The 14,867-nt window shown below is 57.9% G+C and overlaps 1 protein-coding gene across 1 annotated transcript in view; it reads left to right on the forward strand.

The window, feature by feature from the left end:
- LOC133355660 (ataxin-7-like protein 1) overlaps window positions 1-13,839 on the forward strand; it is a 38,654-nt gene extending 24,815 nt beyond the window's left edge. Inside the window, exons 7-13 of the mRNA XM_061573049.1 lie at window positions 510-595; window positions 2,076-2,383; window positions 4,089-4,437; window positions 5,125-5,246; window positions 5,366-6,524; window positions 6,661-6,732; window positions 7,142-13,839. Of these exons, the coding sequence (XP_061429033.1) occupies window positions 510-595; window positions 2,076-2,383; window positions 4,089-4,437; window positions 5,125-5,246; window positions 5,366-6,524; window positions 6,661-6,732; window positions 7,142-7,150 (2,105 nt within the window). The 3' untranslated portion in view covers window positions 7,151-13,839. The remainder of the gene's footprint in view (window positions 1-509; window positions 596-2,075; window positions 2,384-4,088; window positions 4,438-5,124; window positions 5,247-5,365; window positions 6,525-6,660; window positions 6,733-7,141) is intronic.
- The last annotated feature ends 1,028 nt before the right edge of the window (window positions 13,840-14,867 follow it).

Consider the following 14,867-nt stretch of genomic DNA (forward strand, 5'->3'; position numbering starts at 1 on the left):
AACTGCTTTCTCACCTATACATCACCAACTGTGCTAATCGGGGGTGCGAATGCGGGAGTGTTTGAATGGGTAAGTGAATGGATGAGTGGGTGGGTAAGTGAGTGCGTAAGTAAGTGGGTGACGAAGTGAGTGGATTAGTGAATGGGTGAGTGAGTGCTCGGTCAAGTGAGTGAGTAGGTAAGTGAATGGGCAAATGCGCAGTTGGGTAAGTAAGGAGAGGGTGAGTGAGTGGGTGAGTGAGTGGGTTAGATGTTTGCTACACTATGGCTACAATACCAATGCATGTCGCCGTCATTGCTGCTGTCGTAGCCCCAGAGTTTATTTAACGCGAACGCTTTGCGGATTTACAAAGCGCGGGAACACGACAGCGGCTCCAAGACGTGAAACGCGCGAGACCAGCGCCGCGAACGGTGACGACCGTCCGCAAATACGCGACGTCGCGTCGCCCGCGACGACGACTCCGTGTTCCTGACTTTGTCCCCGTTTTGCGTTCTCCCCGCGGGCGGCAGCGCGAGAGCCGGACGCCGGGCGGCACCGTGGCGGCACGGACGTGGAGAGCGGCCGGCGGCCCTGCCTGCGCTCGCTCGCCTGCAAGGTCAGCAAGCGCGCGGTGGTGCACCGCCGGCGCGCGGCCCCCGCGGTCGCTCTGCCGATCAAGTCGGTCGATGAACGTTTTTGCGTTCGTACGTCGGCCCTCAGGACCGGAATCGCAATCGCATAACCAATGCAGGTTACGCGATCGCGGAAGCAAAGTTTGTGGGGAGTAACAGCCATTTTATATACTTTTTAGGCATAAGCATTTCCGAAATAACACTTGCTACCCAGGAACAAACATTTTGTTCGTGTAATTCGGCAAGGCCACAGCTCCTTGCGTGTCGAATTAACAAGGGTTTGCTGTAGATGAATTCCGTGACGTCACTTCGTTCCATGACGTCGCAGAAACGTCGTTACCAGAGGTACATACGACAGAGGAGGCATCGGGGGATGCGTTACAGGACATCGGAGGAGGGAGGGCTACAAGGGGAAAACATTGCCGCACCGTAGCCTTCACTTTGCTTGGTTGAAGGTGGTCGTCAAGGTGGACTGCGCCAACCCCTAACGAATGTGCCACTTCACCTTTTTGAACGGCTTCGCATGATTTGTGAAGATATTTTCGTAAAAACATTTTCGTGCAAAAATATGGGGACCCCAAGGGTGGCCCCCTCCATGGCCGACTTCGTTATAAAGGAGCTGCTTCTTTCCCAGAGGATTACTTAACCACAGCCAGCTCTACATTCATTATTATCCTCCATTAAATCTTCATAAAACATCTGCCAGCCATACATTCCGTGATATTATTTAAATTATTTTTTGAAGACTCTGGACGGACAGTCGTTTCCCTTTATCCGACGAAGGGAAAGCCCACAGAGTGAGAGCCGTGTGAGCAAAGCAACGTGCCCCAGATGTTTGTGGGTCTCGCCCTGGGGATGCGATCCCTCGTCAGAAGATCAAGGCAGTCCGGAGATGGCAGCAGGGACAGAGACGAGCAGTCGTGAGTGTAGTAAAACACAATGTGGATTTTTATATTCGAATGAACGTCAGTCAGAAAGGTTGCCCGAGTCGGAAATTGAACCCAGGCGCTTCTTGCTGTGAAGCCCCAGTGTCACCACTGCGCGTCCCCTGTCGCCCTAGAGGGTCCAAATGTGTCCGCATCTGGAGACGGACGCTCTACAGGACACAGAGGTCACGTTTATCTTATAGAATCAGAATATTTATTTAATCGGAATCGGAATATTTATACTGCAGTGGCAGCTATAGGTCTGTCTCTATGCGAGTCTATGGGTCCTGTGCGAGTCTATGGGTCTCTGTGTGAGTCTATGGGTCTCTGTGTGAGTCTATGGGTCTCTGTGTGAGTCTATGGGGAGAGGCAGTCGGTCATAGGCAGTGTGGTGAACAAGGGGCAGGGGAGTCGACAGTGCGGATGGCGGGGAGAAAGGAGTTCCAGACTGGGGGGAATTATTGTGCGATGACGTCTCTCTCGTCCCGCTAACCCCGGCTCTTCTTGTGTCCTCTCACCGTGCCGGTGCCACGCACAGACCCCCGCCTCACCGGGCCAGCGCCGCTCGGCTCACTCGCGCCGCAAGGGCAACGGCACCGCCGCCGACGTCGCGGCGACGCCGGCCCCGGAGCACCGCTCGCGCTCGCACAGCCGCGACGGAGCCCGGCATGGCGCCGCGCCGCCCGGGCCCTCGCCGGCGCCGCCGCCGCTGCTCGCGCCGGCCGCCGGAGCCGGGTGGCGCGGGGAGGACGTCTTGACGGTGCAAGCGGACGGGGCGGGAGAGGATTGGGCGGGCGCTGGCGACGGAGTCAACGCTTTGGCCAAACTCCGCTCGTTCAATCCCAGGTGACGCTTCGGGGTTCGGTGAGGGTGTGGTGGTGGTAGTGAGGATTGAGAGAGCGCGGTGAGAGGTGTGCAGTGTTCGGTGTTTGTGTACGGGTAAAAAAGATAAAGGAGCAGCCCTGCAATTGCACGAGAGGGAGCTCTGGCCTACGATTCCGTGCTGCACAGATGCCTTGCAAGAGCCAGGACTGCCCACGCGTAACCCCGCCACGCATTGCCTGCCGACAGACTAACTGCTGCGTGGAGAGAGGCGGCGTGGGGATTTGAGCAACGGGCACCATTGTTTTAACGGCCCTTCCGGGATATTGGGGAGGTGGACTCTGGGAGAATGTCAGCATGCAGGCTGTGTGAGAGGGGCTGCTCAGGGTGTGAGGCGCATCCATATCCCATGGATCGTGCGCGCCCCTTTGCTGCACCACCCATAGCGGCCGTGCGCGGTTTAGCGGCCGCCGCGGTTGCCGTGGCGGTTCCCTGGTCCCCCGGCTTGGCACCGCCCCCCCCCCCCCCCCCAGCTCACTGGCGCCGCTAAAAGCGTTGAGCTGGGCCCCCGGGGAGCGGGGCCACGGAGAACGGTGCCGAAATAACCAGCGGCAGCAGCTCCCCGAGCGAGACGGAGGTGTGTGCAGAGAGCGAGAGAGTGTGAAATGAGTGAGCGAGCGGGTGGGTGTGGGTGAGTTTGAGTGGGTGAGTTTGAGTGGGTGAGTTTGAGTGGGTGAGTGCATGTGCGAGTGTTAGCACTGGTGCTGGCCTTCAAAGGTGCTTGCTAACAGCACCTGCCCCGAAAGTCTGTTGAGGCTACTACACGGGGGATCTTGCGAGGAGGTGCGTGAGTGTGTGTGGGCGTGCTGCGCTATGAACCCGGCGAACTGGGCAGTGCTTGTAACTTACTCCGATTCAGTCGAGAGCAGCATTATCTTTTCATCAACTGCGTAACGTTGTGTCAAAGCTTCCAGGTCTGTCGCTCCACACGAAGCTAAATGCCTTTCACGGCAACAGTTGTGCCCTCCCTTCTCTGTTTGAAGAAATGTGGAGCCCTCTAAAGGAACATCTGCGCCCGTTTGAAACATTCAGGATAGCCTGCCTATGGTCCATGCTGGGTTTAGCCAAATTGGATTATATGAGGAGCTTAAAGATCCTTGAAAGATCTAGACACGGTCTGGGTCATGTAGCCCGCATTCCCAGCCACTGCATGCCCCCAAGTAGCTTCTGTTTGACCGGATAGAGCGGGCTAGAGAAGAGATTAGCTGATAGGGTGCAGAAGGATGCGGAGCTGATCGGACCCGCCGAAGGCTGGTGTCAGTGGTGTCAAGATAAGCTTTTGTTGAGGAGGCTCATGAAGGAGGTCAGAAGAGGTCAGAACAGTTGCCGTCCAGCAGCAGCGGAGGTCAGAAGAACAGCGAGCGGAGTGCCGGGCAGATAAAATGGAGTGAGTTGTCACAGTGGGGAGCACAGGTGGTGCATCGCCCAGTCATCTCGGTCGGTCAACCCATGGCACCTGGTTCTATTCCGTGAACTGTCAGCGAGCATTCGACACTTCACGCAGCCTCAAAGTGCACCCCAGCTTGCCACAAGTGCCGTGGTGGCGTCACCGCCACCTGGTGGCGAACGGCGGTTGTCGTACGTCTAGATTGTGCGTCCGCCGCAGCCGCGGTCTCACACGTACGTGTGTGTGTCTGTGTGTGCGCGCACCCATCGGTGACCTCCACAGGTCCCACACCCGTAACCTCCATGCGGTAACAACGGTGGCGGCTCGCGGTGGCAGCGGCGACGGCGGCGTTTCAACCTGGCCGTCCCCGCCACCGCAGCAGCAGCAACAACCGCCGGCGTCGTCGTCATCATTTGAGAGTGGCGAGGCTGCCCCTCCACCGCCCTTCTACGTGGTGGGGGGCAGCCCCTGCCCCCGCGGTAGCGGCGCGGGGTGGCACACGTCCAGCGACGAGGGCGGCTGCCCCGACGAGCCGAACGGAGGGGCGAGCGGCGGGGTCGGCTCAAGCGGCGGTATCGGCGACTTGGGGAGCGAGGGACTGGTGCTTGCTAGACACCCGGCACCGCTGGGGGTGAGTGTGGTGGGCGCACACGCCACGCGCGTATTGATACACAAAGACAAAGATCTCCCGTATAGCCTCAATAGACTGTTGGGGCAGGTGCTATTAGCGAGCACCTATGAAGGCCGGAACGGTGCACAGGGGGGTGGGTGGCCAGCACCACGCCCGACCGCCTTTGTCTCCCCAGTGGCGATATTTACACACCGCACAAGGTACTCATTTGAGGCTGGGTCAACCTAGGGGAGGCCCAGGACCGATTCAGATAATCGTCACTGGTCGTGGCCGTGAGCGGGAATTGAATTCGGGTCGCCAGTTTCGTAGTGCAGCGCTCCCCACACACACACACGTATAGATACACACACGTGTGTGTACAGATACACGTGTACACATACACACACACACCTGCGTACAAATAGAATTGCTCTATACAGGAGGTCATCGAAGGCGTCTGACTCTTCAGCTTTGCCTGCATCCCTCCACTGATGTTCGTGTTCAGTCGGGCCGTAAGCCGCCATCTCCACAACCACTCCTCGCCTGATTTCCCACACCTCGCCGCCACGCTCCCACACAGCCTTCATGCTTCTGTTCAAAAGAAGATCCGGTTCCCTGTTTGGCAGTTTCCTGCCCGCATTGGAGGACTGTCCACCCCTCGTGGTGACTCTGCCCCTGCACCTCTCCCACCGCCCGCCCCCCCCCCAGGTGTGCACGTTTGGCGCGCGGCAGCTGTCCCCCGGGCTGCACTCGTTCTCGCGCACGTGGGGTCACTTCCGCGTGGCCTTCTCCTGCATGGTGGAGCGCCACCTGAGCACGCACATGTGGAGGTGAGCGCCGGCCGTCGCCGTCCCTCCGCCGCCCCCTCGCGCCGATCCTCGCCGCTCTTCGCCGCCCCTCGCCCCAAAAGTCCTCACCACGGCTCTCCCCTCTCCCCGTCCCGACCCAGGAGAATCCCCGCGGCGTGCGAGCCCTTGCCGCCCACGATGCCCGTTCCAGCCGCCGTCGGCACCGCGGCCGCCGCGTCCTCCTCCTCTCGGCCCTCCCCGTCTCCTGGCAACTGCGGCAAACGCGTCGCCACGGCGAGCGCCGTTCCGACTCCGTCCCCTCCAGCGCCGCGCCGCTCGCCCGCGCCGCGCAAACCCGGCAGGTGCCGCCCCCGGCCGGGGCGGCCGGCGAGCCGCGAGGCGACTCCGCCGAACCCGGGCAGCGCCGCCAAGAAGAAAAAGTGCAGCGTCGCCGCCAGCGTCGCCCCCGCCGCGGCCGCCGCGCCCTCGTCTTCCGCCTCTTCCTCCTCCTCCTCGTCGTCGGCCGCGGCCCCAGGGCCGGACGCCCCCAAGCGGAACTGCGTAGCTCTGTCGAGCGGCGCCGACTCGGGATGGGTGGCGGCCGCGGCGCCGGCGGCCGCGGTGCAACCGCCGCCGTCGCGTCGGCGCAGTTCGCCCTCACCGTCTTCATCGTCCTCCTTCTCGTCATCGTCCTCCTCGTCGTCCTCCTCGTCGTCTTCGTCATCGTCGTCGGGGTCCTCGTCCTCATGCTCCTCCTCGTCGTCGTCGGCGGCGTCGTCGCCGCGCCACCGCGGTAGCGGCGGCGGAGCCGGCGGCGGCGGAGCCGGCGTCCGAAGCGGCGGGCACCGGCAGAGGGCGGGTGCCAACGCCGCCGCCACTCCCCCGGCAACGGCCGTGGCGGCGACACGTTCGCCGGCGCTCCCCAGCAAGCAGCACCATCGCCATCACCACCACCATCACCACCACCACAACCGCCACCAGCAGCCGCAGCAGCCGCAGCAGCCGCAGCGGAACCAGCCCTCCGCTGCCAACCACGCAAACTCGCACACACCGCCCTTCAAGCCGCCTGAAGGCAAGAAGGGGAAGGGCGGCGGCGGCGGTGGCGGCGGTGGCGGCGGTGGTGGCGGTGGCGGCGGAGGCGGAGGCGGAGGCGGAGGCGGCGGCGGCGGCGAAGGCGGCGGAGGCGTGGAGGGCCGGGCGGCGGGCCCGACCCTGAAGGCGAACAAGGTGGCGAAGGCGGTGGACATGGACTGTGTCCACGCCAGGACGCACGGAGCGCGGGGCCACAGAAGCAGCGAGAGGACGCTCGTCGGGCGGCACGTGAGGGCGCACGCACGCAAAGTTCCAAGCCGAGTAGTCGCGTGTTCTTGAAGCGCGTGTCCGTGTGCGCGCGTTGACGTGTTGGGAGCCTCGTGAATGCGTGCCGGTTTTACAGAACGCGCTTTCGTTTTGACAGGACAAGAGCACCGGCCTGGCGTCTCCCGGCCGGCAGAGGCCCTCCTCCACGCCGAGCCCCCTGCACCGGCCCGTACGACCTCCCCCCCCCCCCCCCTGCACCGCCCTGTCCCCCCCCCCCCCCCCCACGATCAGATTTAATTGGGATCACGGGCACAGCAGCAATCGCGGCCTACTGGCAGAGTAATGCCGGCTTGCTGGCCAGGTTGCACCACACAGGGAATGGGGGGGGGGGGTGTCATTTTAAACACGCGTTGAGGATACGGTAGAATGGAGGGCGGCTTTTGTACAACACGACTCATTGTGTTATAAAGAAGACATTCATCGCTTGCTTTTGTTTGCTCAGCACAGTTGTGTACTCCACGTTTGGGTCACTGCACTTCATGTTGAGTTTTTGCAATGCACGTTCTGTTTGTGCTGCACCTTGAGTCATTGTTACTGCGCGTTGAGTCACCTGTTGACGTGTATTTTCCTGTCGTCAGGCGAGGTGACGATGGCCGTTTGGCACAGACGAGGGAAGGAAAAACACGACGACTAAAAACGCGAAGCAACCGACGGAGCAGGCGCCGAACGGAGCAGGCACCAAACGGCGGCTCCCCGGACAGCCCTGCCCGGCGCCAAGTCACTGCGGGACCCCGCTTTAAACCCCCCTGCTGACTGCGGGCCCACCCACCCACCCCACCAAACCATCGCTCCCGGGGTCGTCTTCATCGCTGCCCGTTTTCCACCAAAAAAGAAATGAACACGAACTCGCGGACGTGGCTGCTGCTGCTGCTGCAACGGGGGGGGGGAGGGGAGGAACGGCACGTTGGGGGAATTTCGCAAATTCAAGAAGATGCCCCGGTGGTGGGGAACTTTTGGCTGGTTTTACAGACTCGCGCGAAACACAAGTCCAAAGATGCACTCGGCGCGACACGACCCCCGCCCAGTCCGAAGCCTGCCGCCGTCGGCGTCGGCGCCACCTCCCGGCGAGCCTCGCGCCGTGGCAGAGGGTAAAGTAAAAAAACTGGGACGTTGCAAGCAAGTGTTACTCCGACGCAATAACGGGGGGCGGGGCGGGGGGGTGGGGACCTCGAGGGGAGTTCACGCGCACCGCTCTGCAGGGAGGCCGCCCGCGTCTTTCTTTTTCTGTTTGTTCTTCTGTCGCGAACATATTTCCCGTCGGGTCGCGCTCGATTTTTTTAAAAAGAAACAAACTTCTTCACCTGCTGCCTGGGGGCGGAGAGCAAACCCGGAGGAGGTTTCGGGGCAGAACTGGAGTCCGTCGCGCTCGCATCGGGGGAGATCGCGACGCTCTTCTCGGTCGTTCTCCGTTCGCTCGGCGACAAACTCCGAGACGCCTTCCTACCCCGCGCGCCCCGTTTTTTTCATCGTTTAACTTATCGCGTTTTTAATTTCCAGTGTAAATTTCGATCTCAACAGGCTTGTACGAATTTTATTTAATTTTGATTTGGGGGCCGATGGCCCTCGACTCTGCGAGTGTCGGCCGCTCCTGAGCTGCTACTAACGGTTTTCCTGCAGTCGACGTCTTTCTAACGTTTGAGCCAGAAAAATTAATTGTACTTTTTTTCTTTTCGCCGGTAGAAATTCGGGTGGCGGTGGGTGGGGGGGGGGGGACTCGAGTCGTGGACACTGGGTAATCGCGCTCACAAACGCACACTCACTCGCTCGCTCTCTCTCTCTCTCTCGCTCCTCTCTTATTTTTTTTTCGATCAAATCAGACTTTAATTCGTTGCAACAAAAAAATCGCAATACATAGTTGCTTCACGGGCATGAACAATAGCAATGAAATTCTAGGCAAAATAAAATCACGTTGTAACATGTTTCTAGCGAAGGGATCATAAAAGTAACGCAACATAATCATAATTAAAAATTATGTTTTAAAAAAAAAGTTAGGAGTCATTCAATAATTTTGAAGCCCTCAGATGCCCTGGCAAGCTGTGCCACACGCGACTTGCGTGGCACAAATGAACAAAAACACCACACCAATTAATCAACACGTCGCTCCTCTCTCTCGCTCCTCTCTCTTGCTCCTCTCTCTTTTGTTTTTACGATCAGTGGAAACAAGAAGATGCTTGGTGTAGTCGGCACTTTGCTTCGTTCATCATTTCGTATTTTTTTTTTACTTTGCTTTATTTAACCCTCTCTCGCTCACGCTCTCGCTCCCTCTCTCGCTCACTCTCTCGCTCACTCTCTCGGTCACTCTCTCGCTCACTCTCTCGCCCACTCTCTCGGTCACTCTCTCGCTCACTCTCTCGCTCACTCTCTCGCTCACTCTCTCGGTCACTCTCTCGCTCACTCTCTCGCTCTCTCTCGTTCTGCACGCAGCCCTTCTCGCAGTCCAACGGCCTCCGACGGGTAGCTCATAATTGCATGCAGAGCTCCCCGTCATCTGCCACTGAGCACACGGCCTCCTCCATCGCCCACTGCTCCTTGAAGGCCGGCACGGCGTGGGTCAGAAACGTGATTGGGATGCCCAACCTCTGGGACACCGCGATGAGGTCATTGACCAGGAAGATGCCGTCGTGGATGGTTCGTCCGGGGATGGTGTAGGACTGGTCCCTGTTTACGACTTGTGCAATCACCCCTTTCAGTCGCAGGGAGAGAGCCTTCGTCAATATTTTGTAGTCTGTGTTCAGGAGGGACACCGGACACCAGTTTTGTAGGTGCCTCAGGTCTCCATTTTTGGGAAGCAGAGTGAGCACCGCCCTCCAACACTGAGGCATCACCCCGGTGACAGAGGCTTCCTCCAGCACCTCTCTGTAGTCCTCCCGTAGGGATGGCCAAAAAGCGGCGTAAAACTCCCCTGTTAGCCCGTCTAACCCTGGGGATTTATTTGGGGCCAGACCTCTTGCAGCTGCGTCAAGGTCATTCCTGGTGAGCTTTTGCTCTAGCAGCTCTTTCCCGTCTTCCCCCAGGGTGGGTAGACCACTCCATGCCTCCGCCTGGGCCGCTCCCGATGTTTCTTCAGGAGAAAACAGGCTGCCGTAGAAGTCTCTGATGATGGTCGACTTCTGCTGGAGTTCGTGCGCCGGGACACCGTCACCATCAAAGAGGCACTCCATGGATTTGCGTCTCCCGTTCTGCCTCCCGAGGGAGTAGAAAAGCGGGGGTCCCGTGTCGAGGTCGGTGATGAGCTTCACCCAGGATCGCACAAACGCTCCCCTCGTCTGCTCCTCCTGTAGGCCTTTGAGACGCTCCCTATTCTCGTATTCTCTGAGAAGAGCAGGGTCACTGTCCTCGGCGAGACGACTCTCCAAATCGAGGACTCGTGCTTCCATGTCGGTGATGTCCGCGTTCTTCAGTCTGGCACAACAGCCTGGTGTGCACTTTTCCCATATCCCACCACTGGGCCAGCGAGTCGAACTGCGTTTTGGTTTTTCGCCAGAAGTCCTCGAATATTTCTATGATGGCGCCATCCTCCAGCAGCGAGTTGTTAAAATGCCAGTGGGACGCACCCTCGCGGGCCCTCTCCAGCCTGACACGGAGCACGATGAGGTTGTGGTCCGTGAAGGGTGCCGCCCTGATGCCAGACGTTATGGCGCACGTCACAAAGCTCTTAGAGATGTAAAATCTGTCGAGCCTGGACTGTGTCACCGAGCCATCGCGCCTCGTCCTCGTGTACGTGAACTGGCGTCGGCCCGGGTGATGTATGCGCCACACATCCACCAAGGCGGCATCCTCCAGTGGTCCCTGCATTTCCTTCTTCGGCCCAACTCCCCCCGGCTGCCTCCCCAAACGATCCAGGGCGCCGATTGTGCAGTTGTGGTCGCCACCCACAATCACGCACTCGTCGTCCGGGATCCCAGCCAGGTGCCTCCTCAGGAGGTGCAGGAACGGGATCTTCTCCTTGTTGGTACACGTTCAGTAGGTGGGTGGTGACATCGCCCATCCTGACCGTTACCGCGAGCAGCTTTCCCTTCACTTCGGTCTGGGTGATGAGCTTGGGATGTAACCCTTTAGCAAACAGGGTCGCGACTCCTCTCTCTCGCTCGCTCGCTCGCTCCTCTCTTTAATTTTTTTTCGATCAAATCAGACTTTAATTCGTGCAACGAAAAAATCGCAATACATAGTTGCTTCACGGGCATGAACAATAGCAATGAAATTCTAGGCTAAATAAAATCACGTTGTAACACGTTTCTAGCGAAGGCATCATAAAAGTAACGCAAGAGAATCACAATTAAAAATGATGTTTAAAAAAAAAAAGTTAGTTAGGAGTCATTTTAAATGGTGCTCAATAATTCTGAAGCCCCCAGATGCCCTGGCAAGCTGTGCCACACGCGACTTGCGTGGCACAAATGAACAAAAACACCACGCCAATTACTCAACACGTTGCTTCTCTCTCGCTCCTCTCTCTTTTGTTTTTACGATCAGTGGAAACAAGAAGATGCTCGGTGTAGTCGGCACTTTGCTTCGTTCATCATTTCGTAATTTTTTTTTTACTTTGCTTTATGTAACCCCTCCTCTCGCTCACGCGCTCACTCACTCTCTTTCGCTCCTCTCTGACGCTCGCTCACCCACTCACTCGCACAGGCAGGTCCCTGTTGCTTTCTAGAATCGCAGTTGGGGCCAAAATAAAAAAAACGCTCGCAAAGATATCTCTGAACGAGAAACGACGGCGGTCGCTGCGGCCGGTCCACGAAAGCTCTTCGCTGCGACGAACGAACAAAAGACTCCCAACCCCCCCCCCCCCCCTCGTGCTTCGATGGGATTCGCCTTCGTTTGTGCTCGTCGGCGCTCCCCAAGCGTCGATGTGTTTGCTGTCGGTCCCCGCGGGTGCCTGCGCACGCGGCGTCAAGTGGCATTATGGCGCGAGTGGAGGTTTCGCGAAGCTGAGCGTCACGAGAAATCGCACTCGTGGCGGGAGACGGTACAGCAGTCGCTTTGTTTTTTTATAAATTATTGTTGTTGTTGATCGAGTCACGCACACTAAGGCAGGAACGTGAACGCTGCGTTCCTCCCAGCGTTGTGTCACGGTGCAGGTTGACCGGTTTACCCAGGCCCCGTGACGATTCACGCACACAGCCCCCCCCCCTCCCCCCCCATCTCCAAGCCATTCCATTCGTTTTATTTTGCCGCAAGTCGTTTGCGTTTGGCCTTCGCGGCGGATTCTGAGCGCCTCCTGTGGCTGCAGGGTTTACACGACGCGAGATTTGAGTCCTCGCTTTGAATCTCGTTTTCATCAGCCACCGACACGCTCCGAACGCGGAGTGCCGGTGACCGTATGGACGAGATGGATTTTAGTAACTTACGTCAATTCAGATTTTCGTTTCCGGTGGTCGCCCTCGTCGCTCCGCGCTGGCGTCCATACCCGAGCGTGTCGGTGACCGCCGTACGAACTGCCCTCTACGCCCCCCATTCCCTTCAACAAATCGTCGTCGTCGTCAACAGCTGCTGGGCTCTGTCCACTGCCGGATAAGAGGGCCCCCTCCCCGCACCGTGCGCTTCCCACGAGGCAGAGAACGCCCAGCGGGAGGCGGTGACGTCGGGCGAACGCCGCGGCCGCGCGTGCGGCCACCCCAACGGCCACCCGTTTGTGGCGGCCACTCCGCGTGGCGCATTCCACCCCGGGGCCTGCGGAAATTGTTGGTTGTCCACGCGTGCACCTATTGGGGCGGGGGCCCGGTGTGTTTGTCGTTCAGCTCCGTGCGCGTTGTCGGTTGTTTTATTGGACATCGGTCCGGTTCACCGCGCACGACGTCCGCGCGAATCGGTGGAGCGGGCCCCCGAGTCTTGCGACCGACGGTGAATTCCGGCGGGCGACCGCAACGGACGTCTTGCCGAGTTCACGTGCCGACGCTTTTGTTCAGCCCGCTGGTGGACGGTGGCCTCCCCAGGCCGCACGTGGGTCTTGACCGTACTTCGCCGTGCTGGTCAGTGCAGGGCGGCGAGGGTGGGCAGGGTAGACGTAGGTAGAGTACATTGCTTTTTTGCTGCACCGCCCACAACGTAGCCTGTAGCACCTGCTATGCATGGTGGCCACCCACCGAAAAACACGATCCAGGCTCAAAATCCCGCTTCGCTTCTGAGACCGGATGAGATTGGGCACGTGTTTAGGGTATGGTTATTATTGCTGTAACTAATGAATGCTGGGAATAGGTGTTGAGTCACTATCGATGGGACACAGCACCTACTGAGGTATATATACACACACAGTACACACAGATATATACAGAGCCAAGAGGTCATGAATTGTCATCTTTGTTGGCCTTGATCAATCCACTGCTGGATGAAGGCCTCCCCAAGATGCCGATGTGTAGCAACGCGCCGATCACCACCTGCACACGAGCTGCTTTCACCGCTCCGTCTCTTTGGGGGACGTCCTCCCCGTCGTCGTCGGCCAACGATTTCAACGTGTGGACGATTTTATGTGAAAATATTCACGAATGCTTCCAGAGTCGTCCCCTCCCCCCCCCCCCCCCCAAAAAAAAAAAAACTACTTTGGGGGTTTGAGTCGCGTGTTCGCGGTGACGCCCGCGTCCTCCGCTTGATGTCCCCGCCGCTGGTACGTCGTTCCGCCAAAAACAAAAATACTAAATTCTCCGAAACCACGTCGCGGCCAACGCACGAGGTCTCGCCGCTATTCCGCGGTTTATTCCATTCGGCCTCGGGCAGCCGGTTTGCGTACGCAGCCCGCGCATCAATTCATAGTTTGGAATCTGTCAAATTGGAACTTTTGTCGTCGTCGTCGTCGCTGTTCGTCGTCGTAACCTTTCTCTTTTCTTGTTGCGTAAAAGAAATTTATTTTATTTTCACCTTTCGTTTCTTTTGTGTGTAAAAAAACAATCTCCCACCAGAACAAGCCATGTTTTATGAAATACAAAAGACCCAAACAGAGTACACGGCCGCGCTGGAAATGGTCAAACTGGAAGCGCACGACTTGAGGGGGGCGGTGGTAGAGGAGGGGGCGGTGGGGGGGGGGCCCCGGGAGAGATGCCCCCCCCCCCCCGGGGGAGAGGTGCCCCCCCCCGAAGATGGCCTGCGAGATGGAATCGGGACGCGAACGGCCCCGATTGGCAGCAAAAACCCCTTTTGCTTCAGCGATGTACAGTTGCATTTGATTTTTTTGGTAAAGAAATATGATGTGTATATGTAGATAAATATATATTAAATAATTTATACGTTATTTATAAAAAAAAGTGAAAATGGGGTAAAAAAAAATAAAGCGATTTGAAGTCAACTCGTGTTGCGGCTGCTCTTTCGTTGCGGCTGCTAACCGCTGTTCCACCATCATCATCATCGTCTTCAACCTTGGTCAGAAGCCGTCCCTATGGTATGGTGAATCGGGCCGACTGCCCTGGGCCCCGTGCTTTGGGGGGGGGGGGGGGTGTGGGGGTACCTCGCGCTTTGACGGCAGTGTCAGATGTCATACTTCCGGTTTAGTTTGAAGGGGTGGGAGGGCCCACGGGATTTGACCCGGACCCCGAACCCCCCTATGGACGGCCCTGGCCATGGTCAATCCGCTGCTGGATTAAGGCCTCTCCAAGCCGCTGCCACCTTTCGCAATCCTGCGGTGCAATGATCCACCCGGTACCGACACGCAAACTCATTCCATTGCTCCATCTCAGAGGTGGATGACCTCTGGGCGTGTTCCATTCATTCTGGAGATGAAATGTGAATCGAGGTGGCTGGGTGACTCGCACCAGAGGCCTGCCAACAACTGAGATCCTGGGTTTGAATCCTGGGTTTGAATCGCGTGAACCAGGGTCGCCAATTAACCGCGTAAAAATAAATTGTGACATTGAGTTCGTTTTACTCGAAAGTTTCCGATTTCGATGTCTTGGGTTTCTTTCAGTTGCGTCGCGGTCCACGTGAGGAAGTGCTGCCACCTCGTGTGGACAATAAGGGACGAACCCGGGATGGATTGGGTATAAAATAGCTGAACAACGTCTCCCACACATCGTCTGCTTCTGCACATACGAAAAAAAAAATTACGGCGCTATCAACAGCCCAATTGGCCCCCACGAAAGTCAACAATTTCAGCAGCATTGGCTCAACACAAGCAAACTAGAGCAGTTCTACGTTTAGTGTCTCGGCGCTGAACTGCCAGATGTTACAGACAAGGGGCCCTCTCTAAGACAAGGGTCAGAGTTCGACACCGTTAGATAATACACAACACACAAAAAAACACATTTGCGTGGTTGTTGGAGAATATTGTTATGCTTGTTTGGAAAATGTAGGGGATAGTTTCGTCTCCCAGATGTGTGG

This window comes from Lethenteron reissneri, chromosome 51 (genome assembly GCF_015708825.2).
Source record: "Lethenteron reissneri isolate LAM-NWPU_2019-01 chromosome 51, ASM1570882v1, whole genome shotgun sequence".
NCBI lineage: Eukaryota > Metazoa > Chordata > Hyperoartia > Petromyzontiformes > Petromyzontidae > Lethenteron > Lethenteron reissneri.